General features: G+C 38.6%; 1 protein-coding gene across 1 annotated transcript in view; it reads right to left on the bottom strand.

Moving 5' to 3' along the window:
* Positions 1-8136: 8136 nt before the first annotated feature.
* grin2cb (glutamate receptor, ionotropic, N-methyl D-aspartate 2Cb) overlaps positions 8137-27112 on the bottom strand; it is a 49120-nt gene continuing 30144 nt past the window's right edge. The window contains exons 5-13 of the mRNA XM_036572530.1: positions 26542-26753; positions 18492-18660; positions 16792-16945; positions 16301-16426; positions 13637-13866; positions 12531-12691; positions 11598-11785; positions 10663-10895; positions 8137-9618 (exon numbers count right to left, since the gene is read on the bottom strand). Of these exons, the coding sequence (XP_036428423.1) occupies positions 8221-9618; positions 10663-10895; positions 11598-11785; positions 12531-12691; positions 13637-13866; positions 16301-16426; positions 16792-16945; positions 18492-18660; positions 26542-26753 (2871 nt within the window). The 3' untranslated portion in view covers positions 8137-8220. The remainder of the gene's footprint in view (positions 9619-10662; positions 10896-11597; positions 11786-12530; positions 12692-13636; positions 13867-16300; positions 16427-16791; positions 16946-18491; positions 18661-26541; positions 26754-27112) is intronic.

The raw sequence follows: 27112 nt of genomic DNA, 5'->3' as shown, positions 1-27112 counted from the left end.
TAATTTAACTGTACACAATAATTAAAATTGGTTGGTACCAGTACCTCATTTTGGGTAAGTCCTATGTGAAATTGTTTTGAGTGCACAGTGTTAAGTCTAATTTGATTTGACTATCTTTGAGTAACCCATTGTACTATGTTGTCACTGTCAGAACAAACCCTACATCTCTATTTTGTCAGTTTTAATTTTTGGACTTAATCTGAAAAACTCCAGATGCCCTTTAAATAGTGTGAAAAGTTCCTAATGAATGTTCTAATAGAAGGGGTCTAAAATTGCTTGGAATAAAACACTTTTACACTAAAAGTTAGGTTTTTTTCTTCTCCTGAAAAATGACCTATTTTGGAGATGCAAGATTTTTGTCCAACAGTGATAACATACAGATTACTGTTTATGAAAGATAATGTATAAGAGAAATAAACACATTTGCATTCCTTTGTTCTGGTCATGGACATAGACACTATGACATGAAAGCTATGGATCATTTCTAGCATAGGCTGGACTGACAACTGCGAGAGACAATACGTCTAAAAAGCCTTCTTTTGGGAGATGCTTCTTCATGGCCGTAGAATTGACTGTCGCCTGCACAGACAGACTCTGTTTTCTCCTTCTTCTTCTCTTTAGTGGTGCACATTTGTCCTATTTATTTAATAGTGTAGTTCACAAATATTTATGCTCTCTCTATGCTGAAATTAGTCTGCATTCAGATATATTCTGTACATTCAGAAAGCTGTTAGCATTATATTTTTAACTATAGGATCTTGAAGTCTGAGGACATTGTGCATATTTTCTTCAGGTCTTTTGAAGAACAAGCATGCTAATTTTAAAAGTAGCCTTTTTTTCAAACTTGGTGGGTGGCTCAGGCTCTTCTTAATTAGAAAGGCATTTGTTTCCAAGTGCTCATTGGCAACCCACTAAAGTGTGGCCTCACTCTTACTAGGGGCCTATGGCATGGCAACCTGGGGGTTGTTAATTTGCTGCCATGTTATGAGCCAAGGCCAACTGCTGGGGCTGTCACCTTGGAAGGACAAAAAGAAAGGCGATAAACAGTGGTGGGGTTTATTCAGAAAGCCGTAGCCTTAACCTCTCAACTGTGAAGACCTTTATACTTGATAATTGGAAAAAAAACTTGCTGTCTATTTTATTATTCATCACACAAGCCATTTGGGTCTGGGTCTTGGTTTGTTGCTTTAAACACATTATTTTGAATGATTTCTACTAATCTGTCTAATCAATATTAAGTGTTCCTGTTAGCACTGATGAAATATTGCTTAAAAAGGAGTGGATTAAAGCCCTGGTTGTCTGCAAGAAAGTCCATGTATCTGTTTGTCTACTGTACTGGCCTCCTGTGTCTGGCAGACAAAACCGATGATGTATTGCTTCTATATGGCATGTGACCCTGTCAGAGCACTTTTGATATAGTACATGGTAAGATTGGACACAGCAAATACATTTTGAATAGATTCACATTACACACCTATCACCAAGACCACCTGATTGATTTAGACAGTAATTTAATCTGTGCCTTGTGATTTGTGTTATGTGTCTTGGTTATGCAACAAACACTTTAATTCTGTTCACAAATATGCATATATGCACTTCTATTTTTAGCATGGAAAGTCTTTCTACTGTCACTGTTTTACGAAAGGTACTGTGTTGTTGTTTTGAATGCTCTGGACTTCTGTAGAAAGTACTAGATCTTGGATTTCTGGTCTTTGACAGATGTCAGAGTTATGTAGGGCTGATGTTCTGTTGGCTAACGATGTGGCTGCATCACAGCAGAAACCACAATACAATGGATGGCCTTAAGACTTTTATATAGTGTATATATGGACTATTCCATCAAATTAGTTTAAACTGTGGTCCCACAGTAAAAAGTAAAACAGTTATATAAATATAACTCAAATTTTATTAAATATGTGTACAAATAAATATATACAGATAAGTATTCAGACCTTAGATATTGCCAAAGACTATGTTATGATCTATTTAAACCCAAGGCATTAAATAATAATAATTAATAAGCTAAATACATACAAAACCATCATTTAAAGGGTACTTTCTATTGGACAGTGGCTGTCTCAAACCATAAACCCTAAGTTTCAACTTGTAAACGTAATAATATTTTTTTTTCATATGTGTGTATTTTTAAAAACATCTTTTTGATTTCTTTCAAAATGAACTTCTGTCCCATGTTTTTATGTCACTACCAAAACACAAGGGTTGACACGTATTACTATACTAAATAGTATGTCAAAAAAGTACACCACCATTCACATACACATGTCCACTCATTTATGAGACTTTATAGTATAATAGTATGCAGTTTTGGATGCAGTATATTTTAGCCACACCTCTGCATTTTAGTGCAGGAATTGTGACTGCATCCCAGTCCCTCACGGGCATGCGGAAAGCAGTTAGATCCTAATATTTTAAAGCAAATGTGTCCCAAAATTTGAAAATCAGTGTGTAACCTTATGAATTGTCACTCTTAAATAATTAAGTACACTTTTTGTGTTTACATGAAAATTGTTCTGATTTTATGTGTTTGCTAGTCATGTACAGGCTAGCGTTTCTGAGTTATGCTTAAAATTAGCTAAAATTATCAATACAAAATTAGTCACTACCAAAACTATTGGTAAAGTTTATAATATATTAAAGTCCATAATATATGATAAAAAATATAGAGTCACTCAAAGCAAAAGGATTTTAGGCTAAAGTCCAAAATGTGTGTTTTTTAACTCTGACTTTGAATCAATTCAGTAGTGTGATCTATATAAGTACTGTGCAAAAGTCTTAGGCACCTGAGAAAATGATATGTAAAAAGCAGTAAGTCTTTATTTTCTAAAAGAAAATTAGTTTTTTTAACCAAGATACATCAATAATTTTACCAAGCTATATCATTAGTGAAAATAGCCCAAAGCTTTGGATCTGGAAAAATGTTCTTAATTTTCGATGCAAATTAACATAACAAGACCAAGGAATTTTAGACCATTTCTATTTTTCTATTCATCGGGAAATGTTCACAATATAAACGGCAACTGAGGTTTTCAAATACTGTAAAAACAACCATTAAAAACACATTAATAGAGATACAAATGGATATATGCCTAAATACATTCAGTTTCTGTGACTATTTTCCAGCCGGATCAATGAGTGTGTGCTGATGAGTTAGAGTGATATTTAGTTTGTAAAAACACTGGAAATACAGAGAATGGAAACCAAAGAAGAAACATCATCTGAAGCCCTCCGGAGTGCCATTAATGCTTTATTATCAGTTGTAGCAGGACTGGAAAGTATAGCTGGATAAAAGAAAAACAGCAACTCTGAAGGTTTTTACTCTTCTCCCTATTGAGTAGCTATTCAGTTAATACCAGACTAAATCCAAAGTGGGATGAAAGTAAATGATTGCTAGATGGGTGATTTTAATAGATTAAATGTTAGCAAGGAGGGTTCTGCTTTGGTTTTGTAGAATGTCTCCCTGGTCAAATTAGACTGAAGGTGTTAGTATAGGTCAATTATATTGTAGTATTTATGTATTTATTAATATTAAGTAATCCTCTAGTCTCGACAGGGCTATAGTTTTTTCATACATGCAGCATAGGTTGATTTTAATTAAAATGATGAGCACGGAAGAAATATGATGTGAATGAGCTGGAAAACAATTTGTTACACTAGATCCAATTAGCTACAGCTACAGATATATCTGTAATTAAACCATAACATAAGACAAGATGTGCATTATCAGCAAATTACCACATATGTCCAATGGAAGTAAGATATTAATGAGCCCACCTGTAAGAATTCTTTGAATAGTATGCCAGAATTCTCCCTGAAGCTGTGAGTTTCATTTCTTACATTAGGGTGGGTTAAAGTTACTTTATGGGTACAAAGCCTGTAACAAGCCTGCAAGATGCAATAAAGCCTGTTACTTTTGTCAGTGATGACTACAAACCTTAGTTCCGGCCATAAGGACTACTTTATATATCCTTTGGCAAAACATAATATCTCATGTCACACAAGAGCTCATTTCTCTATATTATCACATTCTCATCAGGAAATCTGGATTTTTCCGCTCTTTTGTAATGTGTATTGTCTAGTTTCTGTTACACGTAACCAAAATGCCTTGTAACATAGTTAACAACTAAATAACCCTGCAAACATTGCAGAAATGCAATAGAGAGTCTTCAAAGGTGTGAACTACATAACACTTCTAAAGTCACACATCTTCATTAATAGGTAGGTCACTCTTCTTCAATAATGGAATGATAGTCTGTGTGATTTATTAGATTAGTAATTAGTCATTGCTCAAGCTTTTCTACTGTTGTTGTCCTCTTTTCTGCCTCTTCCTTTCTCCACCTTACCTGACACTCTAAAGCCCTTGGTTGAAGGTGAGCGGGAGCATGTGGGACAATTTACAACATCTGAGCTAATGGATTCCAGGAGAAGATGGGAAGAGAGTGGAGGATACCTTGTAAGAGAAAGTACTTTTATCATTTGTGTGTGGTTTGTGTATGTATGTGCTAAAATTACTGCTCTACTGAATCCACACTGATTCTATTTTTTTTCTTTAAACATTGTGATTTTTTTTTCAAAATAAACACTCAGGGCAGTAGGACAGTAAAGCATTTACCACTTTGTAATGTTGTCATTCTCTTTCACAAAGCTTAAAAGATGTTTAGGGACTGAAGTGATGAACAGCAAGTGATGAACGATTTCAGGTGTGATTTTGTCCCATTGTTCCTGCAAATAAGTTTGAACGTGTGCAAGAGTATGGGGTCTTCGTTGTCATGTTTTGTTTTTTAAAAAGTGCCACACATTCTTTATTGGGGACAGTCCAGCAAGCACCCACACCCTCTTCTTCCTTGGCCATGCCTTTTTAATGTGTGCAGAATGTGCTGTTGCATTATCTTGTTATACCATGACAGACCCATACCATGCATTTTTTTGGACTAGTTGCTGGCAACAGTCTGGATGGTCCTTATCATCTTTGGTCCAGAGCACACAGTGGCCATGTTCTTCCAAAAAATACCTGAAATACTAATTTGTCTGAGCGCAACTATGCCTCTGAGTCCAGAGACGTTGACAGTTGACATCCTGACTTCCTTTTGGCAAAGTTTTAACTGGAATTTGTGATGTAACTACATATTGTAATGCTTGACAAAGTGTTGCCAAAGTAATGCTGAGCCCATGTGGTTATATCACTTATAGATGAATAAGGGATCACCATCTGAGGGATTGGAGAGCGCAGTTATTGAGCTTAGGCTTGCGCCCTTGCTCTTTATGCACTGAACTTCCTCCAGATTCCATGAATCTTTTAATTATGTTATGCACCTTCCACCCTCTGGAAAAAAAGGTGCGAAACTGTCACTGGGGCAGTACCCTTCTTGTCGTTGGGGTGGTACCCTCAAGGGTACATCTCTGTATGTTTAGTCAGGGAACATAATTTTACCATAGACCATCAAAATTATATTCTAAGTTGTATTGGCTCTACACACTCCACACATCTCCAGGCTTTTTATTTTATTGTTCTGTTTAAAAGGTGATGAAAAAGTACAAATACCTACTTTTCATCTGTGGAAAAAAACCTATTTAAGGTGCACAATTGGACCTTAAAACCACTGTTGTACCTTTGATTGTACATTTACATTCCACTTCGGCAGTACTTTTACCATTTGCATGTGTGTGACAGAGAAGGTGTGCATGGCTGCATGTGCATGCTTGTTTATGTGATGGTATATGCTGTAGGTGTTAATTTTATGGATGCGCACCAGCAGTGAAACCATATGGCCTAGGGGGTAAATCACTTGTTGAGATTTCGTCTTACTTTTCACTGTCACTTACAAGCTGGATCAAGAGAGGAGATGATGTAGAATATAATGAACAGTGACTGTGCTCTGACAGCAGAGTCTCATTATGATGTTATTGCTACCATCAGGAAAGGATCCGGAGCCTTAGGCTATTCTAGAGGCAACAGCTGTGAACAAATCGTTCAACTGGTTATGAATCTTGAAATGAACATGCGAATTATTAATGTTTTGAAATTCCCATTGTTGCATGGTATCTTCTTCACTGCATACAAAACCGGTGGACACGAACTCCCTTGACTTTTAAATGCAGATCATTTGTCTCTCATTGCTACCTGTGGCGTTTGATATATTGCTGCTTATTTCATTCTGTGGCCAATTGCCAGCCTCCCTAGTTGCTTTTATATGCATGTACTGAATCATTTATCAACTCACAAAATGTCTCAACAACATCAGAAACACAGAGGGTATGATGCTGGGCTTACAGGACTTAAGATGGTTTTGGTCAGCCTTTTCCTTAAATGAAATGTGTGTCTTACTGCAGCAGGCATCTGTTTTGAAGATGCAGCCCTGGTGAAATTAAATGAGAAAAGTGCAATTATTCTGCAGTAAATAAAACCATCAGTGAATGGTTGTGCTGGGGATGATTAAATCATTGTTATTGTGCCATCATCTGTAATGCAGCAATAATGAAGCAAGGTCCATAATGGGAAAATCAAAGTTTCTCAATGTTTGGCTTCTCAAATGCTCTTCACTCACCGCCTGAAATGCTCTTCACTCAGTCCTTATCTGGAGATAACAAAAGCCTCACAGCATAATTACCTCAGTTGGGGTCACCTTGAGCTTTGGAGGAACACGCTGTGGTGGACACATTCAACATAATGTGATCCAGTAATGGACACTTTTTGGTAACATTCCCCACACTATACAGATTGGATTTAATGAGAGATTCATGACATCCTCGAGAGCACAGACACTCATACTGAAGGCTCTTTTTCTGAACCAGACTGAACTGTCTTGTGAAGTGTAAGTTCTGTATGGATGGCCTTTTTCTCTTTTTGTTCTACTTTCTTTTTTCTACCCTCTTATCTTTCCCCTCTTTCCTTTTCTTAACCTTCTTATCTGTCTACTCTGCTCTACAGTGTAAAAGCTATTTTATTTTAAGGCACTGGCTGGTAGGCTCATGGGGATGTGGAGGTCAATGCACAGGTCAACATACTTATGTGTTCAGCAATCCAGATCCACAGACAGAGCACTGGCCATCCTCATCATGTTTTTTTGCAGGTGCACACTACATGTTAGTATTAGTATTAAGCCAAAATACAACTCATATGCTCATACTTAGAATCAGTGTCATCATTTTAATTTTTCCAAGTATGAGTAATATGTATAAAAAACTGAATTTAACTGTAGTTAGAAACCTAAGTGTGTTAAATGCAGACCCCAAAGTGTAAAACAAAAAAAAACAACAACAAAAAAACAATGGAAACTCATAGTAGTACTTGACCATGGGTACATTGGTATTGGCCAATGCTTTTTAATGAAATATTGGATTTCATATAACAATACTGTTCACCTCAGGCTAAGAACCTTTTTAGGCACAACCCACATATTGAAATAAAGGATGCTTATTTTTATCACATTTAATCATTTAGAATAATAGGCAGTCTCACTTAAAATTAGTTTTAATCACAATATCTAAAATATACTGTGGTACTGAATATAGAAGGCAGTTTTCAGACTACTTTCTTAGTTACCCCCTTTAAAAAAGACACCAATTCCATGAGACCCATTGAGAGGCCTTTGTGATTTATTAAAGTGTTGGAGGTACTTGGTAATACTAATAATAGAATACCATTCAATTTGCTCTTATTCAAAATCCCACTTACAGAGAGAGAGAAAGAGAGAGAGAGAGAAAGAGAGAGAACACCTGAAAAGCCCAAAGCCATCAAGCCTTGCACTTAAAAAATGACAAAGTGTCTTAAGTGTTTACAAAATTCATTATTACAGAGGATTACATGAAGCAATACCAAATTTACCTCAAAATAACAGGAACAACAACATTTTATATATTTTATCTACCTGAACCCCACCACCTTTTCAATCACTCCACTCTGAACCACTCCATCATTCTTTTGATTCCTTGACAGAAGAATAAATATCATGACTCAACACAAGAGAAAATATTATCTACTCATCTGCCATTAATTTACTGACATATCCTCCTCAACCATCTGCAATCTTGGCATTATTGCACTTACATGAATAAAACAAAGCGCAAAGTGAGTTTCTAGGTTTTTGTGTGTTTTTTTTTGCAAGAATCAAAGGCAGAGTCTTTAAACTGGTTGCTAGGAGTTCAACGATAGAGCTTGGCACTGCAGACAGCTGTGTGGAAACGGCACACGATAGCGAGGGCTCAAACCTCGGACTCCAGGCTGGAGATCCTGCCCCATGTCAGAGGTACACCTGGGCTGCTGACCCTGTGAACCACCCTGCTGGCTGGAACAGGCAGCAGATGGTCATCCTGTAGATGTCCAGGAGCTCTGTACGCCCCATATACACTGTCACTGGGGGGTGCCATGCAGGGGAAGATGTTACACAGCTCAGCTGGTCCATATGGCAGTGTACTCTGGTAAACTGGCAGGTCAGGGTAGGAGTATTGTCTGTGCACTAGGCTGGTGGCCCTCCTCACAGCTGCGGCATTGTGAAGAACCGCCTCTCTGTAAGAGGGCAGCCTGGTTGACTGGGTGTGCCTCAGCTTCTGACCCTTTCTTGGATGACGGCGGAATGGGTGAAGGTAACTGTGGTCCACAGGCAAGGGGTAACACAGGTTATTCCTTACTCTTCCACATACTTCCACGCAAGGGAACAGGTCTGGTATGTCAGGTCGGGATGATGCTGGGGGAAGGGGCCTGTCACCTGGAAACTGAACCCTGTCAGGGCCCCAGGTAGCTTTGAGGAATGACGGCCTGCGATGGAGCTTCCTCTTCCCTATTAGAGGCACATCATCCAGCACTGGATCCACATAGGTTTTAATGCAAGAATTGCAGGTAGGATCTTCTGGTCTATAAGGGCTTTCCACAGATGAAGTGGGAATATTGTCATGTGCAAAGTGGCTTGCTCTGAGTTCTGCAAGACAAATTGTCTGGTCTTTGTAATCATGTAACCCTCTAAGATCCATGGACTCTACCAGTGCACTACGGGACCTCTTTTTCCTTCTAAGGCCTTCAGAGGTGCGGCAAGGTTCTTGATGCTCAGCATAGATATCTGGCATCTGTAGATCTCTATATGGTACAAATGGGGATGCTGACTTTTGAGAATGGGGGTCATGCATGGCTAAATGAGGAGTGCTGATACTAGACACTGGAAGCATCCCATTATACAGGCCACCAGACCGGGAAGGGAGGGTGTAGCGTAGTGGAGTGGGCCGTGTTAACAGTCTGTTATTGGGTACATGGGGTGGGCTGGCAGCGTCGGTGTAATGCTGTGTGAACGGGGGTGTTAAGGAGCGCGGCACATGGGATGAGTGGTTTTCTGTGATGTTAGTAATGTAGGAGAGGTGACCAGGCACCGTCTCAGTGGTGGTCACTTGCGGTATGCGCGCTGGCAGACTTCCCCCTTGCCGACTCCAGTTCTCAATGGTTTTTGTGGCATTGTCCAGAGAGCTTTCTACCTTTGCTGAGGAAACAATGTCTTTGGCAGTCTGAAGCATTTTCAGCATGTTGGCCTGGGCATAGTTGGTAGTAATATCAGGGTTCTGCATGTTGCCCGATCTTCCTACATCCTCAACACCATTAAAGCAGCTGTATATGCCCTGAGAAAGAAAGAGACTTGATATCATACCAACATCATATCATATCATCATCAGTCATTTTTTGGAACTGTCGGAAAATAATAGTTGCCCTTTATACTGTACAAACATTTCTTGGCAAATGGACAAATGGAAATGGCCCCAATCTGTTTAAAATACAATCCTGCACCATTAACGTTGAGAATGTTTGTTTTTTCTCTCTCCTGTAACATTTCCTTTTTTATGATAGAACAGTGACCATATGCTGTATAATGATCATATATTTAATAATTACATATTGTACATAATGTAACTGAAAGAAATAGTGTCACTGCACATGTTTTGTTTGGCTGTGATGTTTTGAAAATTGTATGTTCAAGCTCTATGAGTTAAAGATGAAATGCTTTTTCATTGAGAATTACTTGACATCCATGTTTAGACCAAGATATGAGCAATGGTCAAATCCAATATTTCCCAGGTTTATGTGGGCAACTAAAATCATCTATCCAATTAAAACCCCAGTTGAGACAACTGTCACAAGATATACACCCATGTTAAATAATACGACCGTACAACTTCCCATCCCAAAAAAAGTGCACAATAAATAACCATCCAGAAAAGGTGACATTATTTTTCATGGTGACAAATTTCTTCCATATCATCTTGTTAACTGTAACCCAGTGAGCTTAAGCATGCATGAGTTTTGACTTCACTGTCTCACTATTTATGGAGGGAACTGTATATCTAAAGCAATGGCTAATACCGAGGTAGAAATAATTACCTGAAAGATTGAATGATGCGGTACTCTTCTATAATGAGTAATTAGCTAAATATGTTTTAGCTATCAGCCTGGACAGCCTGAGGTCCTCTGGCCATTAATTATGTGCACTTTGATAAGAAAATAATTTACTCCATGAATTATTTCATACTCAATTACTACACAGTCCATTATTTAAATCTGGGCATGAAAGCACTAATTATTTCAACATTAGACTTATTTTTTGTTTTGTTAACATGGCCACAAGTAAAATAAGTAAGGTGCTGCAGTGTGGTATGGTGCCAACATACCCTGCTTATGGCCAAGAGGAAGTCCAAGCGCTCAGATTTGTGTACATAATGTCTGAATTTCCAGTAAAGCAGATGTTCCCAGGCAAAGACAAGCAGACTTAGGCCCATCGCCACCAGCAACATGTAGAAGACGCCTGCCATGTTGTCTATGTCCAACTTGGAACTCATCACCTCATTCTTCTCATTCTGGCATATACCAGACAGCCACACGGTCTCCAGTCTCTGTGTGTCCCCTTCAAGAGCAGAAACAAAAGCAGAGAGTCAGTAAGCAGTGCCAGTCTGTCCAGCTGTTCAGGTTTTCTTTCTCCTGAATCTTTTCTTGTCAGATCCGTATAATATGCAAAACCTATTCCTATCAAGTACTTTTTATTTGTACTTTTATTCATATTTACATTGTAAACCCTTAAAAATAAAGGTTCCTAAATGATCCTTGGCTTAGAGATACAAAATTCTAGGAAAAACTGTGATTAGTCCATTTATGTTTACATTATGTGGATTTTTTAATATTTATTAAAAAAGGCTTTTCACACTCACACATCTTATTTAATGGCACTTTAAAGAATAATTTACTGAAAGGTTCTTTAGGAAACCAAAAGTGATTCTTCTGTAGCTCCAAATAACCCCTTTTAGCACCTTTATTTTCAAGTGTGCGTTTAAAAACTGAAACTCAAAGTCAAAGAACCTATGCTGCGTAATTTAGCATGAGGTTTGTGGCTTTCATGCTCTGCTAAAACTACACCTTTGATTCCAAATAATAATCTAGAAACTACATTGCATTCAATTTCACACTTCATGAGCCCTATGAATTCTCAGGTCTTTGGATGCATGTGGTGGCCTAGTTTTGGAGACACTGAGGGAGAGGATAGTGATGGTCTACATGCTGTGATGGAGGATATTAATTGTGGACCAGGTCTGATCCCCTGATGGTGATTCACCGTCTCCCAGGAACTGGAGAAGAGCCAGGTCTATGGGGCGCTTCCAGCGGGAGTCCTTCTGTAGAGCTATGCCGTAGCCTGTAGTTGCAAACACCTTCCCACTGCCAATGGTCACCAGCTTGCAGCCCTCGTCCTTGCCAGCCATGTAATTAAGCACTGCAGCATCATATATGAAGGCATCCAGTTTCCTGCAGCAAGGACAGTGACATGGCACTTGCTGATAAGCCCAAGCTAATGGTTTAATAATTACATATCATTTTGTCAAACAAATAACTGCAGTCCATTTAATTTATCTAGCTGAAGGCTGTTGATGCCGTTATTAATTCCCAGCTGCCTTTGATTATTCTACAATGAAGTTTGGAAACAACATGAGGGTCTGATACTGATGCTCCTGGATATATATTGGGGTTGGTACAAATCCAGCACTAAAAAAACACTAATAATAAGGTGTTTGATCACTTCTGAGCATTAAGTGAATCCATTCTTATATGTCAGTCTATATAGAAACTAAACCCACTGCTTAATTGCAGCCATACAGAACTGGTAAATTTGAAGCACCACCATGGTTGAAATAACAAAAATGAAAAATTTAAAAATAAGTAAAACAAGTGCTGACTAACAGGAACTAACCAAACCACAAAGATTTTTTAGTAAGCTTCACCCCTAATAGACAATATTTGTAGTATTTAAGACTCTGTGAGTTTCTGCTGTTTAAGTTTTAGTAATGTGAAAACTGAGAACTGACAATTTAACATTTCAAAAGACAATCTTATCATTCAGCAATGCACTTTTAATAAAACTTTTGGAGTCTATTTGATTTTTCACCATATGATATTACATTATGGTCAGACATTATGCCGTATTTTACTGGTTAAAGGGATTTTTAGTTCCAGTCAGAAAATTTTCATATGGGTCATGCCCTACAAAACACACCCTGTTTTGAGGCTGTTAAGTGCCTCCTCCACTCCTTTCTGGTTGTATTTCATCATGTGGGTGTGCATGTCAGGGTAATTGCTGCGAATGTTCCTCTCAGTGCTGCCGTTTGGGACTGTGCCGAAGCGAAAAGGCGGGTAATGCTCCTGGGGCTTTTGGAACTGCCGGAAAAGACAAAAAAAGAACTTTGATCAGCATGTAGTTAGATGCCTAACAGCAAGCATCACCATTTATGTTTTTCATATGTTTGATCCACGTAAGTGTGGAGCTAACCTTACCTATAGAGTGTTAATTGACAAACTGTGAAAACAATGACTTAATGGCAGGGACATATCTCTTACAGTCCAGGCAGAAAACAAATTCCCCCAGCTCTGGCCTAACCTTGTGATGCCAGTGAAGGAAATGAGCCTTAATGTACCATTCAAACAACTTGCAGTCAGCTTTGTATTTTCTTTCACACCTCATTGAGAAATGGTGTTGGATAGCTAGCAGATAATCCTTCATATTTTCCACAGTACAATATATTTCATAGTTGTAAAGGTAAAGGGATATATTTCTATTCCATGAGTGTCTACAGTGGACAGTTTGGTCATTTCCCTCCAAAGCCTCTCTAATCCTGGTGAGGAGTGTGGGATCAGTGGGTTTTCGGTGTATTGGGTTTAAGAATAGATTTTAACATTCAATCTTGGTTCATGTAAAATACTACACTAATACATCTATGTATCACTGCTGCCAAATCTATTAATCTGCCTCCCAGGGCTTATTCTGTTTTGTGTCTTTGAGCGATGAATCTGTTGTCTTCACTCCCTGGAGGTCCCTCTCTTTTCTTCTTGCATAATTTTATGGTGTTTTGTTACTTACACAGCTTTTCCCCATTTGGATTTCCACGAAGATTTTTTTCAAACACCACTGGTTCTAAAGCACATCTTGAAAGGCATTATCCAAATGTGGTGATGTGGGTGGTTGTGATTTGAATAGATGGTGGAAACCATGTACGATGTATCAAAATAATCACTCTAAGCAGAGTTCAATAAGGCACAATAAACTTTAGAGCAAGTCCTAAGCTGTGCAATCTTGACGCGTCAGTAAATTAATGCTTTGCTTACCTTTTTGTCACTAAGTCCAGAGACTGTGTCAATATACTGCTCTTGGATCATGAAGGCAGCTAAATTGGCAGTATAGCTGGCTAAGAAGATGACAGCAAAGAAGGCCCACACCAAGACCATAATCTTGCTGGTGGTGCCTTTAGGATTTTCTATAGGTACAGAGTTATTGAAGACAATCCCCCACAGGAGCCACACTGACTTCCCTATAGTGAAGGTGGGTCCCCCAGGGGCTGTAAGACAGATGAGAAAAAGTTTGGTTAATTTTTGATTAACACTTACACTCACCGAGCACTTTATTATGAACAGTATACTAATACTGGGTAGGGCCTCCTTTCGTTCTCAAAACAGCCTCAATGATTATTTTTCATTACATGGATTCCGCAAGACGTTGAGATTCTGGTCCATGTGGACATGATTGAAGCAATTCCTTTTTCAAGTGCACTTTCATGCTGCAAATCTCCCAGTCTACCACATCCCAAAGGTGTTCTGTTGGATTCAGATCCGGCAGCTGGGAAGGCCACTGAAGAACACTGAACTCACTGTCATGTTCATGAAACCAGTTTGACATGGTGGTTTATCATGCTGGAAGTAGTCTTCAGAAGATAAAGAGGAGAGAGAAGAATTAGAGGATAAATTGTGGCCATGATGGTTTGGAACAATGGTCAGGAACAATACTTAAAAAGGCTTTGGCATTCAAGCGATGGTTGATTGGTATTAACAGGACAAAAGTGTGCCAAGAAAACATTACCCACACCTTTACACCACCCCACCAGCCTGGACGCTGTTGGCACCAAATTCTAACCCTGCCATCTGTGTGCCTCAGCAGAAATGGAGATTCACCACACCAGGCTACGTTTTTCCAGTCTTCAACTGTCCAGTTTTGGTAAGCCTGTGCCCACTGCGGCCTCAGCATTATGTTCTTGGCTGACAGAAGTGGGACCTGATGTAGTCTCCTGCTGTTGTAGCCTATCCACCTCAAGGTTGGACGTGTTGTGAGATGCTTTTCTGCTCACCACAATTGTAAAGAGTGGTTATGTGTCACCGTACACTTTCTGTTAGCTCGAACCAGTCTGGCCATTCTCTCTCGACCTCTCTCATCAACAAGGTGTTTCCATCTGTAGAACTCCTGCTCTTTGGATGTTTTTTTTTCTTTACTGCACAATCCTGAGTAAACTCTAGAGACTGTTGTGTGTGAAAATCCCAGGAAATCAGCAGTTATAGAAATACTCAAACCTCCCAGCTGAGTTGGTGTACAGGTGTTCCTAATAAAGTGCTCTGTGAGTGTATGTCCAACAACTGAGTAGAAGAAAAGAAATGACAGTACAGTAACATTATTTGAATGTACTTCTTTTATAGCTATGGAGGGTAGATGTTAGAATGTGTATCTTGATTATAACAGATAATTGACTCAAAATAAATTATACACGTTTTTAAATGGTAACCAAATGGACCATTTTTTGCATGATTTATCCAGTGCAGTAACCAAAATTCTCAATTGTGATTGGTCAATTGACCTATCCCTGCTCTACACACAAATGCATTTTTTAGCAACTATTGCTACACTGTCAGAAAAAGGGTACAAACAATGTAAAAGTAACCTTAAAAGTACAACATAGTATTTAGGGTCCAATTGTGTACCATAAATGAGTTTTAAGGGTACACTACATTCACTTTCCCAGTGGAAATGTGCACATATGTAGAAAAATAAAGTAAAATACCTGGTATACAAGACTGTATGTAACAGTTTATGTAGTTTAAAAAAATGAGTACAGAATATGGTACATTGCAACAATGCTCCCTAACTGTAATGTCTGCGTGCAATTGATAGTTATGTTTTTTTGTTGTTAATTGCGTCTATTTGTTGTGTTCATATTCTATGATTGTAAAATAGCCTTGAGCATGGGAAAGATGCTGTGCAAATAAAAATGATGATGATGAGCTGATGAGCTAATGAGCTGATGAGCTGTGACGGATGTCACAACCCTTGGTGGTATCACCCCAGTGACAGTCTTTGTACCCTGAAAGTTTGGATATACTTTCCATAATGTTGGTAAAAATCCCCAACAAGGTAATGAGAAATTTTAGGGGCACTTTGTTTAGAGTCACTACATTACATTGAGTTTCCAGTTTAAAATGTTATGCTACTGAGCTGAAATATTGTTGGAGCTAATTAAAACTTGGTAGGTTGAAAATGTAGGTTGAATGATGAATTTGGCATCATGCTCATGTTAGCTTGATTACACACACCAAAAACAAATCTGCCCCATCCTCATAGTGTGGCCTTTTATACAATTAATAACTTACTTTAAATGTAGGTATTTTGACAAAAGGTGCACACTATAATTTTTCTTTATGTCAAATGGGATTTTTGTCAATTTTCTGTAAAGCTTGTCAAACCTTTTTGCTACAAAAGAACATTTACTGGCATGGATAGATAAATTCTGTTTCAACAAACTGTATTTGTTTCTTTGAGTGTAATGTGTCGAAACAACCATGTCAAGCAAACAATCTAAGTGACATTACAATGATAAACATTAATTAAACTCAGAAAAAACAGAAGAAAAGCATATGACTCAGGTTACATGAACTGATTAAGCTTTTTTCTGTCTTATTCCTGTAACACAATCTCTTTTAAATGACAAAGGCCTACTTAGCTGGACTGACCTTTCGCACTGACGAGGCTGCGGTTGTACCCGACAGGGCTGAAGTACTCAAAGACAAACACTGTGACGGCCACAACAGTCAGGCACATCACAAACATCATGACCCACACTGCTGGACTGTAAGGCTCTGCAAGCAGAGAACAGTATATGAAACCACATTTTACAGCCTCCATAAGAATACAATTAATAATCACTGATGAGGAGATCTCAGACATGATGTTATGCTTTTGCTGCCCCATTAGAGGTAGAATAATGGCCTGATTAATGTTTAGCTGTACAAACAACAGAAGAAATGGTTTCCTCTTTTTATCTGAAGAAGAAATGGGACTGGAAAATTAGCAATTTTCTGTTGGACATATTCAGAACCCAACGCTAGTATGAAACTTTAATCCATCTGCAGGCCGATCAAAACTTCTATTAGCAGTAAACTTCAGCAGCAAAAAAATGAGTGACTGCCAGAAGGGATAAAGATTGTAAATTAAACTTTCTCACCTAGAAAGGCAGACGGGGAGACAGTGCCATTGCTCCTGGCCACCATGACACTAATCCCAGTCTCCACGAATGGCACTGAAAAGTCAATGATCTCCGATCGCTCTTCATTAATAGTGAGTGAGCCAATGGCCATATCTGCACGCTTGTAGACGACCTAGGGATAATGGGAGAGAATTAGCAAAGTGATGAGTTTTATGACAGCATTGTTCATTACTGTGCTGGTTGATTTGCTCATGATTGTGGCATTCAACATGACCTACAGTTATTTACAGTACTGTGAAAAAGTCAAAGATCACCTTTCATTTATTTAACTTCCAGTTGAAAAGGCCATTGAGTACAAGCTATTGATTTCCAGTGTAAGGAAACAAAAGAAACATATAAAGGGCATATTTAACAGGAAATTACCTCAAGAAGCCTCAATGACTACATATGAAATTTCTCAGTACTTTTTCTGAGAATTTCTCAGTATATTCTTCCACACCTACAAAGTTCAGTCTTAGAAGTTGGTTGAATTTTCTGCACCATTCAAGTAATCCTAAATATACTCAATAATGTTGTGGTCTGGACTCTGAGGTGGCCAGTCCAAACTTCTTTTCATTTCCTTCTTGACAGCTCTGCGTCCTTTCAGACCCAACACCCTAAAATAGACTTGTCTTCTTACAATGGAAGGATGGACAAATACATCCATGGATTTTTCAGATTCAAAGCAAGAGTGGAGCTTGACTCCACCTCTCTCTCTAAAAGATGAGAACTTTAAGTACTGTTTATTTGATGGTGACAGTTTTGGTGGTCCACCAGGTTTGCACCAAAGTTAGGAGTCCCATTTTCTCCACATCTTTTCATGTTTTAACTCTAGTTTGGGAAGCTCCAGTTTTTTTCACTTTGATTTTCACTTTTTCTTATGCAAGCAGGTTATATTAATTCTAATTTCCTCAGAAATATCTCCTGAAAATGAATAAGTTGTTTTACTAGCCATTTGACTTAAAGTTATTAAATGAATGAAGGGTTGTCTCTGATTTTTGAAAAGCACTGTATGTCTGGTATGTGACCTAAGTATATTACATAACAGCTAGTAGATACTGGCAACTATTTCCAAAGCATGTATTAATAGTGATAAGCATGTGTCATCAGAAATCAATATGACGTGCAATTCGCATTGCTTTAGGAGAATCTTCAGACTGTAAGAAGGAAGCATTTGACATGCTATATAACAATTATGCAATACTGATTTAACCCATTTCATTAAATATTTCATTCCCAGGGTGTATAAGCATGTAACTCTGTGAGTCATGAATGTCAGCTTTCTTTAAAAAGCATCAACATGGGCGAAGACGCAGGTGATAGGAATGAAGACGCCAGCAGATGCGGAAGACACTTAACTGCCGGATCAAGTGACACTACACACGGTAGGAGTTGACAAGATGAATGTTGTCGAGATCACATTTTAAATTCAGTTCACTCTGTGAACACATCTAATGACACAAGCTGCATCTCACACAATAATTAGACGTTTCCAGCAGATTTGTGTTAAAGAAAGAAAGTAGGGTGTAAGTAAGCTCCATTAGAGGTTATTGTCACAGCAATGGTAACAGTTTTAATTTTAGCTTAACATATTCAATGCTAATTCAGTTATATTCTGATGAGGAGTTAACCTTTGGTATGTGTGCAGGGGTACACCTCTAGCCTTGAATCTCTCATACCTCTCCAATCATCCCATTCCAGATGCCTCGGACCAGCTTTCCATGTTTACCATTGGTGACCAGGTAGAGGTCGTAGGAGAACTTGATGGTGCGTGAGAGTTTCTTCAGGATATCAATGCAGAAGCCTTTGCAGCACAGCTTGGTGTAAGGCTCTGAGTGTCCGAACATGCTGCAAATAGAGGCAAGAAACACAGAGACTGTATGTTTTACCACTCTGGTGTGAAAGATCTTTCACGTTTTATAGCCTAGCCCAAAATCCTCAAGAATCACCACACACCCTCACAAAGCCACTCTGAAAAATTTAGTGATCACAATAATTAAAATGAGTGTGTATGGAAAAGACAATTCTAAGCAGGGGGCTGAGGATAGCTGACAGCCAGACATTTTAATTACTATTACCGTTTGTGCTGGTTTAAGAGGATTAGCAACTGCCACTGTGCAAAGAGGGTAAGTCTTGGTGAAAACATAAAGGACTACTACATTACCAGCTACTACATTTAAAGTCGTCTGGGTGCCAATTCGGTTTAAATGGTAATCTAACTTGCCTTCTATTAAAGATAATCTGCCCTAAAACACTATGTCAAAAAGTTTGTAGATGCCTGCTCAGTCAACATTTGTTCTGAAATCAGGGGTATAGCAGGCTTCACACTACAGGTTTGAACATTGCTATGAGGATTTGCTTACACTCGGCCACAAGAGCATCAGTGAGGACAGGTACTGATGTTGGATGATTAGGTCTGAATAACAAATGCCACTCCAACTCATCTCAAGGTACTGGATGGTGCTCCATCACTCCAGAGAATACAGATCCACTGGTTCACAGCCCAATGCTGAGGTGCTTTAAACCTCTCTGGACACCTTGCATTGGACATGGTGACTTTAGGCACATGTGCAGAGTGTCTTTTGGCAAAGCTTTCCTATGGAGATTATGCAAGCTGTGCGTGCGCAATTGAACACCTGTGTCAGCAGCGGGTGCACCTTAAATTAGTTGAATGCACTAATTAGAAGGGGACAAATGGACAAATAGTTTATATAACATTTACTATTTTACTATGATTCTTACATGTAGTTCATCTGTTGTATTCCTGTTAGTTACACTCACACATAGAGACTGGTCTGAAGGAAAAAAAAAAACAGTCTACAGTAGCTGGCTCCCTTTTCTAAACTGACTTAGAAACTAGTCCCCAGCTCTTATTGAACTTGCTTTCTTTTGTCTGTAGGCCTTCAGAGAAAAAGTTCCTGAAACAAACATCCATATCCAGTGATGGGCCCCATTTAGCCATTATGTGGTGGGAGCACTCAGCAGAGAAACTCAGGGAGAGATGATGATGCATCACCTCTAACCTCCCTCAGACCTCTGCCTAATGAGCTGTGGGGGGAGAGAGGAAGTCAGTGCGAGGTGTGCGGTTCGGGCAGCAGCCACAACAAAGAAAAACAAATGAAATGTTCGGAAAGATGAGAGTCCCTCAGTGCAATCAGCTCAGACAGAACATAAACAAGCTTGTCCCCTGCTCCCCTATCTCACCACCTGCATGCAGTGCTAGAGCTTTTAGGTTAAGTGAGCTGTGAATTGCGGCAGAGTTGTTTAATCAGTCAAGGGCATATGTGCGGCCACACACACACACACACACACAATGTCCTTATATTGTCTGATGACAGGTCAGCCCGCCATCCTCAGGAAGCACTGGCTGCTCTCCAGGGTGCTGAAGTTACACCCTCCAGTAACTTCAGCACCCATGTTCTGGACAGTTACCAAAATGCGGGCAGAGTGTGGGATTCCCCTTTTATGACAGGATCACCCCTTCAGAAGCTGCCAGCTACAAAGCTCTTGCCCAAAGAAAAGAAGGTTAAGGTGAGCAATATGGTAAAAAATATAACATCATGATACCTGAAGACATTTTCACAATACATAATACATATCATGATCTTTTTTCTGAGGTTTCTGAACAAGTAACTAGCAAAACACATTCAAAAAAGACTATGATTGCAAATTCTACATTTGCAAAAAGAGCTGTTTAAACATATATTAAAAATTAATTATTTTAATAAATAAATGAATTAACATAACCCCATAGTGGGCTCAAATTCACTTAGTCACTTGACTGTTAATATACAGTTTAAGCAGTTATTATACACTGTTTTTCATTGTTTACAGACTCAATCTATATATGTCTATTTATGATCCATGCAGTTGTTCAGAATTCTAGAAATACTGATAACACACACAATGTACTTAGAAAACCATATAGTGGCATAATTCAATCACAATAATGATAAAATACTGTAATAACATATTGCCCACCACTAAGACAAGGGACACTTAGAGTCATAGCAAGAAGGGTTATCAAAGAAAAAATAAGTTCTTTATGTCGTTTTATTATAAGACAGTTACAGAGGACACTGACAGCTAAAGGAAGACTAAAGACATCAGAACCACTGTGGACTCACTACAAGCTTCTAAGCTATTTATTCAAATATAAATGGTTCTTTTAGGGATGCTACTAGTCATAACTGTTCTGAGGTTTTCTGTTCTGCCCTCACGGCATGTATGTATGCATATATGTCTGTGAGAAAGTGGTGTTATTACAGAGTAGCATTAGGGACTGATAGGATGTCAGGATGTGATATAGACGTGCAGAAATACTCACTCTTGCCCTTGGAGAATTCACTGACGATCAATGCTTTCGCTTCTAAATAAAGTCAATCGCAGTGCATTGAGATTCATAGATCCCTGTTATCATTAGTGAGTAATTGTTGAACAAATAATCATAGTCAAAACACTGGCAGTGTGCCATGGCTTGTTCTGCATATTGAAAAAAAGTATTCTGCCTTTAAGGATGGTTTCACTGCGCCCTCAATACACAAAAACATTCCCTATACAAAGGGCAAGCATTGCTCAGGGCTGCACAGTATGGACAAAATGCAATATTGCAGTTGTATTGCCAGATATTGCAACTGCAATACACTCTACTTTGTCAAATATTACAAGCAATCTGATGTGGTTAAAAAGAAAACTTCTCTGTAAGGTTTGAGGTTGGTTAAAATGTTTACAATATACAATAAAAGATGCAGTATCAGTGTTGCAAAGGCCAATATTGCAATAACAATTAACAAACAATGAACTGTGCAGCCTCACAACAATCACACAATGAATGGTGGCAAAAAAAAATGTCCAGTTATCAAATACTTCTGTCAGGGGTCTAGGTTGAGTATGATTTCCACAGGTATAGGAATGCTGAAGAAAACAGAGAGATTCCTCCCGCTGCCAAAGGCCATCAGTGCCTGTGATTCAATTAAAAACTGTGGCCAGAGATTCCAAAACTTCCCAAACGGCAATGTCAATTAGCATGAAGGTGTGTGACAGCCCATGGCACTAACGTCATCATTACTGTTATTGATCACCATTCCCCTCTCAGCTGTCCCATCTTCCCTGAGGGGTGATTACTCCGCTCTCTGATTTATTTACACGCTCTCCCCTCAGTGTGCTATCATAATGAGCCTGTCATCTCTTCCCTCAGGGCCCAAGGTGCTCCTCACCCAATGTGCACTTCCATCTAGTGCTGCTGCACAAACCACTGAGCCTGCACTCATTTCCCACAGGGAACTAGAAGCGCTAACTTTACCAACTATTTTCATGTTTGAGTTCATGCCTGGGAGTACGCCAGTGGCAGGGGACTTCTTTATGAGAGCTGATTGAAACTAATGACTCTGCCTGTTTTTAATTGTAGTTTTATGCTCAGGGCAGGCTGAAATAAAGCTTGCATTATAGTAAGATAAACCTTAATTATTAGCTTTGGGTAAATGTAGGTCTTCAATCCAATGAGTTTTTGCTTGGCTGTAAATCACACTGGTGAATGCAGATGAGATTTATTTGTTGGAATTCACTTGAGGGCTCAGCTGGAGGAGTCAGGTTTAGAAGCTGGAGTGGCTTAAATAGTACTTCAGCTCATTTCCATGTTAAGGGAAGCTTTCTAGAATCCCTACCAAGTCCCTCTTAGGGATGTTATTACCAAGTATATTTCTGGAATAAGAAATCATTCAAATAAACTAGGACTTACAATTTTACTCCATATCAGCACCCTAATATAACAAGCACACATGACAAATAAAGAGTCCTAACATGGAAAAATGACTTTTCGTCACTTTTCGAAACAAAAGAGAAAGACGTGGTATGTAAACATTGGTCAAGTTTCAAAATTGTTCACTTTTCAGTTCATGTGGTCCATACATAGAAACTAAGCTTTTCTATTTGTTGTAAACCAACATATTTGCATGCAGTTGTATGGAAAATGTACATATTTTGTTGATCTCTGAAGTGAAAGGAAGTAAACACAACCTCTGCGGCAACCACTTTAAAAAGTAACATATCTATGCAATGCACAGTTACTCTATATTTGATGAACTCAAAAAAAAACCCTTCCAGTTGTAAAGTGTCAGAATTCAATTAACTCGTGAGGCCTTAATTGACTCGTTTGCACTGCTTAGGCAGGAGAAGAATTGTCATTAGGAGTTAAGCTGTCAGCTGATGACAATTCCAGAGCGTAATAAATTCTTTGACTCCTCAAGTTGTGCTAACATTCAGCAACCATGGGCTCCTCTAAGCAGCTGGCTGAGGACCTGAGAATAAAGCTAACGGACACTGACTTTCCTTTTATAGGAAAGCTATAAAAACTTACAATTTGCACTGTCCAAAATGTATGTAACAGGAAATGCGCAAGTCAAGTGGAGATCTGGGAAACCAAGAAAACTATCAGAAAGAACTGCTCATATGCTGGTCAGAAAGGCAAAGCTAAACAAGGCAAAAAGTTAGGAGTGGTGGTGCACAGTTCCACTTTGCAGAACTGCTTGCACAAATATGATCTGCATGGAAAAGTCATCAGAAGGAAACCTTACCTGCAAACACATCACAAAAGTTAAAACAACATCTATATGAGCCAGAGACAATTTTTTAAATAAATGCAGAGGACTGATAAAGTTAAGTTGAACTCTTTGGCTACAGTCACCAAAAGTATGTTTGGAACACCTTGCCAACTATTAAGCATGCTGTGTATCTATTATGCTTTGGAGTTGAGTTGCAGCCAGTGTGACACAAAATATTGCATGGTTAGAAGAAAAATTGGATTCCACTAAATATCAGCAAACTCTGGAAGCAAATGTGACACAACTTGCCAAGAAACTGAAGGTGAAAAGAAGCTGTCTTCTATAACAGGATAATGATCCAAAACATATCTCAAAATCCACCATCAACCACTTCAAGATATGCAGGCTGAAGCTTTTGAAATGGCCCTCACAGTGCCCTATCTTAAACATCATTGAAAATCTGGGGCTAGATATTAAACAGGCTGTGCATGCAAGACGGCTCAAGAATATCACAAAACTAGAAGTGTTCTGTGGGGAAAAGTGAGTCAAAATTCCTGAAATAAGAATGAAAGACTCCTATCTGGCTACAAAAAGTGTTCATATACTGTGATATCTGCCATAGGGGTCTTACTAAGTACTGACTTTGTAGGGAGTCCAAACTTTTGTACATATCACATTTACTATTTATTTATTTTTAGGTTAATGAAATATAAAGTAACTGTGCATTAACATTTTTACCTCTAAAGCCAACAAAAAATGTAATTTGGTAGGGGTGCCCAAACCTTTGCCTACAAGTATATATATCTGCCTATTCAGCCTACAACAGGTTAGCTCAGCCCACTCTCTTTGAAATTTTAAGATGTGAAGACATTAGAACAAGGCATAATACAGGGCTCATTTGCATATATCAGTCTTAAAGGGACAGTAACAAAATCAGCCTGTTTAATTCTTAGGGATGGAGAAAGGCTGGAAAATGGTCATGAAACCATGAGTTATGGCTGTTTGTGGCACATAAAACCACACAAATGTTGTAAGTGGATGGAAAAATAAAATACTTAGAAAAAAAGCTTAGGGTAAAATGTAGGATATGGGTTTTTTAATAATTCTAACACAACTTTCACATCTTGCTTCAAACCATTTAGTAAAAGGATAGTCTATTGGAAGTTAAGCAAAAATTATTTGACTCAGCTAGTGCTAGAATGCCTAAAATTATGTTAAATATTCCCTGTTAATAAGCCTTTGCATTCTACCATGTCTTTATCTGCTGAACTAGCTGGACAGATGCATTTTTTTGTTGTTTTTACTCAACACTGGTTTTGAAATGAAGCAGTTGACTGGATATACTTATGATGAACTATATGGTAATCACATCCCAATTATAGCCTTAAAATTGTCATATTTAGTACTTGTTTGAAAAACTGAAGTCTGTGACCTATAGACATCACCAGATGGTGGGTGTGTTCCCTGATGATGTTGCGCCAGATCTGTAATGCAGCCAGTTCTCAGTTTCAGAGGCAACAAACTCCAGATGCAAATGCCACATCTAGCATAAATATTTCTAGCAATTACTTTTGGGAGAACTATAAATAAAAGGGATGTTATTTCTACATAGTTCATCCAATGAGGATGAACATACACTTACATTTGAACTAGTCTTTATTTTATTTCAAATCCAATTTAATGGAGTACTGTCAGATACCCATGGACTGCATTGTATATTTCCTATATTAATGACATGTAACATTACAATGTTGTAATATAAAGCCGGGATAGTCCAGTTTACTAAAGTTAGAAAGGGTTTTCTGTGTGTGTATGTGTGTTTGTCAGATATATATGTATGTGTGTGTGTGTATTGACTGAAAAGGTTACTGTTTCTTGTGCACATAATTTATGTCTAGCCTTTAGGCCCATTGTGTCTGTAATCCATTCACGAGACACTTTGAATGCTTTCTGCATAAGGTAAATAGGGCACCATTTATTATTGGGATCACTGACGTCTACATGAAAGCTCATATTGTGTCATAAGACAAAATAGGTATGCTACATAATCTAAATTTTAGTTGCAAAGTAACTCACTCACTCACTCACTCACTCACTCACATTTAACAGACTGAAGATTCTACACAAGTGAGAGCTATTAGTACTCAAGTCACTCTCGCATGCCCCACTGAAAGACAGGAAACTGGAACAGCACAAATCTGCACAAGTAGCCTCTCACAAATGTGTGCAATATATGTTCGCAGTCACAGACTGCATGTGTATGAAAGAAAAGGAAAAAGGGGTTCTTCTACTGATACAAGCTTAACATCATAACAATAGCAGAACCCTTTTTGGTGCTACATAGAACCCTTTTCAAACAGGTTCTACATAGAACCATCTACAGCACATTCTCCATCTGAAGAACACTTTCACAATGCAAAGGTTTCTGTAATCATTCAAAGGGTTCTTTAAATGTTTATGGTTCTATACAGCACCATTTTATTTACTAAAGAACTCATGAAGAACAATACATTTTAAGTGTGTATGCAAGTATGCAAATGCAAGGTACATTCATTAATGCTGCTGTTGCAGTACAACAACTGTTTACTGATATTGGAAACATTTGCTCAGAGTAATACTTGCATACATAGTAACAATAACACCAGGCTGTGGAAATGACCACAGGCATAAAAGCACCAGGGGAGCTATGTAAGAGTGGTGCTTCACACTAGCGATACTGTGTTTCCTTGTTAATGGTATATTTTTATGCTTGAAATTGTCATGCTCTCTGCTTGAGGAACCATTTTCTCACAGTGCTCACAGAGCTGTCTGAGTCATACTAAGATATATGCTTACACAGAGAGCAGTGAACAGAATTAATCACTGTATATAAATGATTCTGAAAAAGCAGACAATATGTTTTCAAACCTTAACACTCCATCTTAAAGTTTTAGGAAGATCTGTTTGATTATTTTTCATCGAAGTCTGGATATACTTTAATTATAAAAATTAAGGACGTACTTATCTGGTTTAATTGTGATGTTGTCCCTGTCAATTTTATTTTGAATCTTTCTTGGAAAATAGCCTACACAAATATACTCACATACAGTCACATGCAAAAGGTTGAACACTCACACGCTAATTACATGTCGACAATACATTTCCTTTATTGCAAATGTTCATTATATGCCAACAATAAAAAAGGACTTACACTTCTGTCCTGTTGGCTTGGCGGCGGCAGGGCACAGTGTTTCTCACACACGTGCCTGTGGCAGGGTCCACGCTCTCCACAATGACGAAGGGCCGCTCCTCCAATGTGGCCACGGTCAGGTGACGATTATCAGACACAGGCTCCAGATAACTACTGTAGCGTGGCCACACCGGATAGCGCATGTGCAGAATCCCCCCTTCATAGGTCCCCACCTGGAGAGCAACACAGCGAGAATAAGAGGCTACAATGGAGGCTTTACACCCCCCAGGGATGCCACTTTGAAACAGAGAGAGGGGACAACAAACACAACACTGAAATCCTGCAGGTGAGTGGCAGTGGTAATAAAGAAAAGACATCCAGTAATTCAATCGAGCGTTTATTCCCCACAGGTTGTGAGCATCAGTTCCAGCCTGAATAAATCATTTGCTCTTCAATATGTTACAATCCAGTAGTGGCATTCTGTCAGATATGGTATGATGCATAACTTGCGATAAAATATTCCAAAGCTCTTGTTGTTGCTGACCCTGAAGCTGTGAAAGCATTCTTTGACTGAAATAAATCTCACTAATCT

The sequence above is a fragment of the Colossoma macropomum genome, unplaced genomic scaffold (assembly GCF_904425465.1).
Source record: "Colossoma macropomum unplaced genomic scaffold, Colossoma_macropomum, whole genome shotgun sequence".
NCBI lineage: Eukaryota > Metazoa > Chordata > Actinopteri > Characiformes > Serrasalmidae > Colossoma > Colossoma macropomum.
This window is presented reverse-complemented; position numbering and strand designations above follow the sequence as displayed.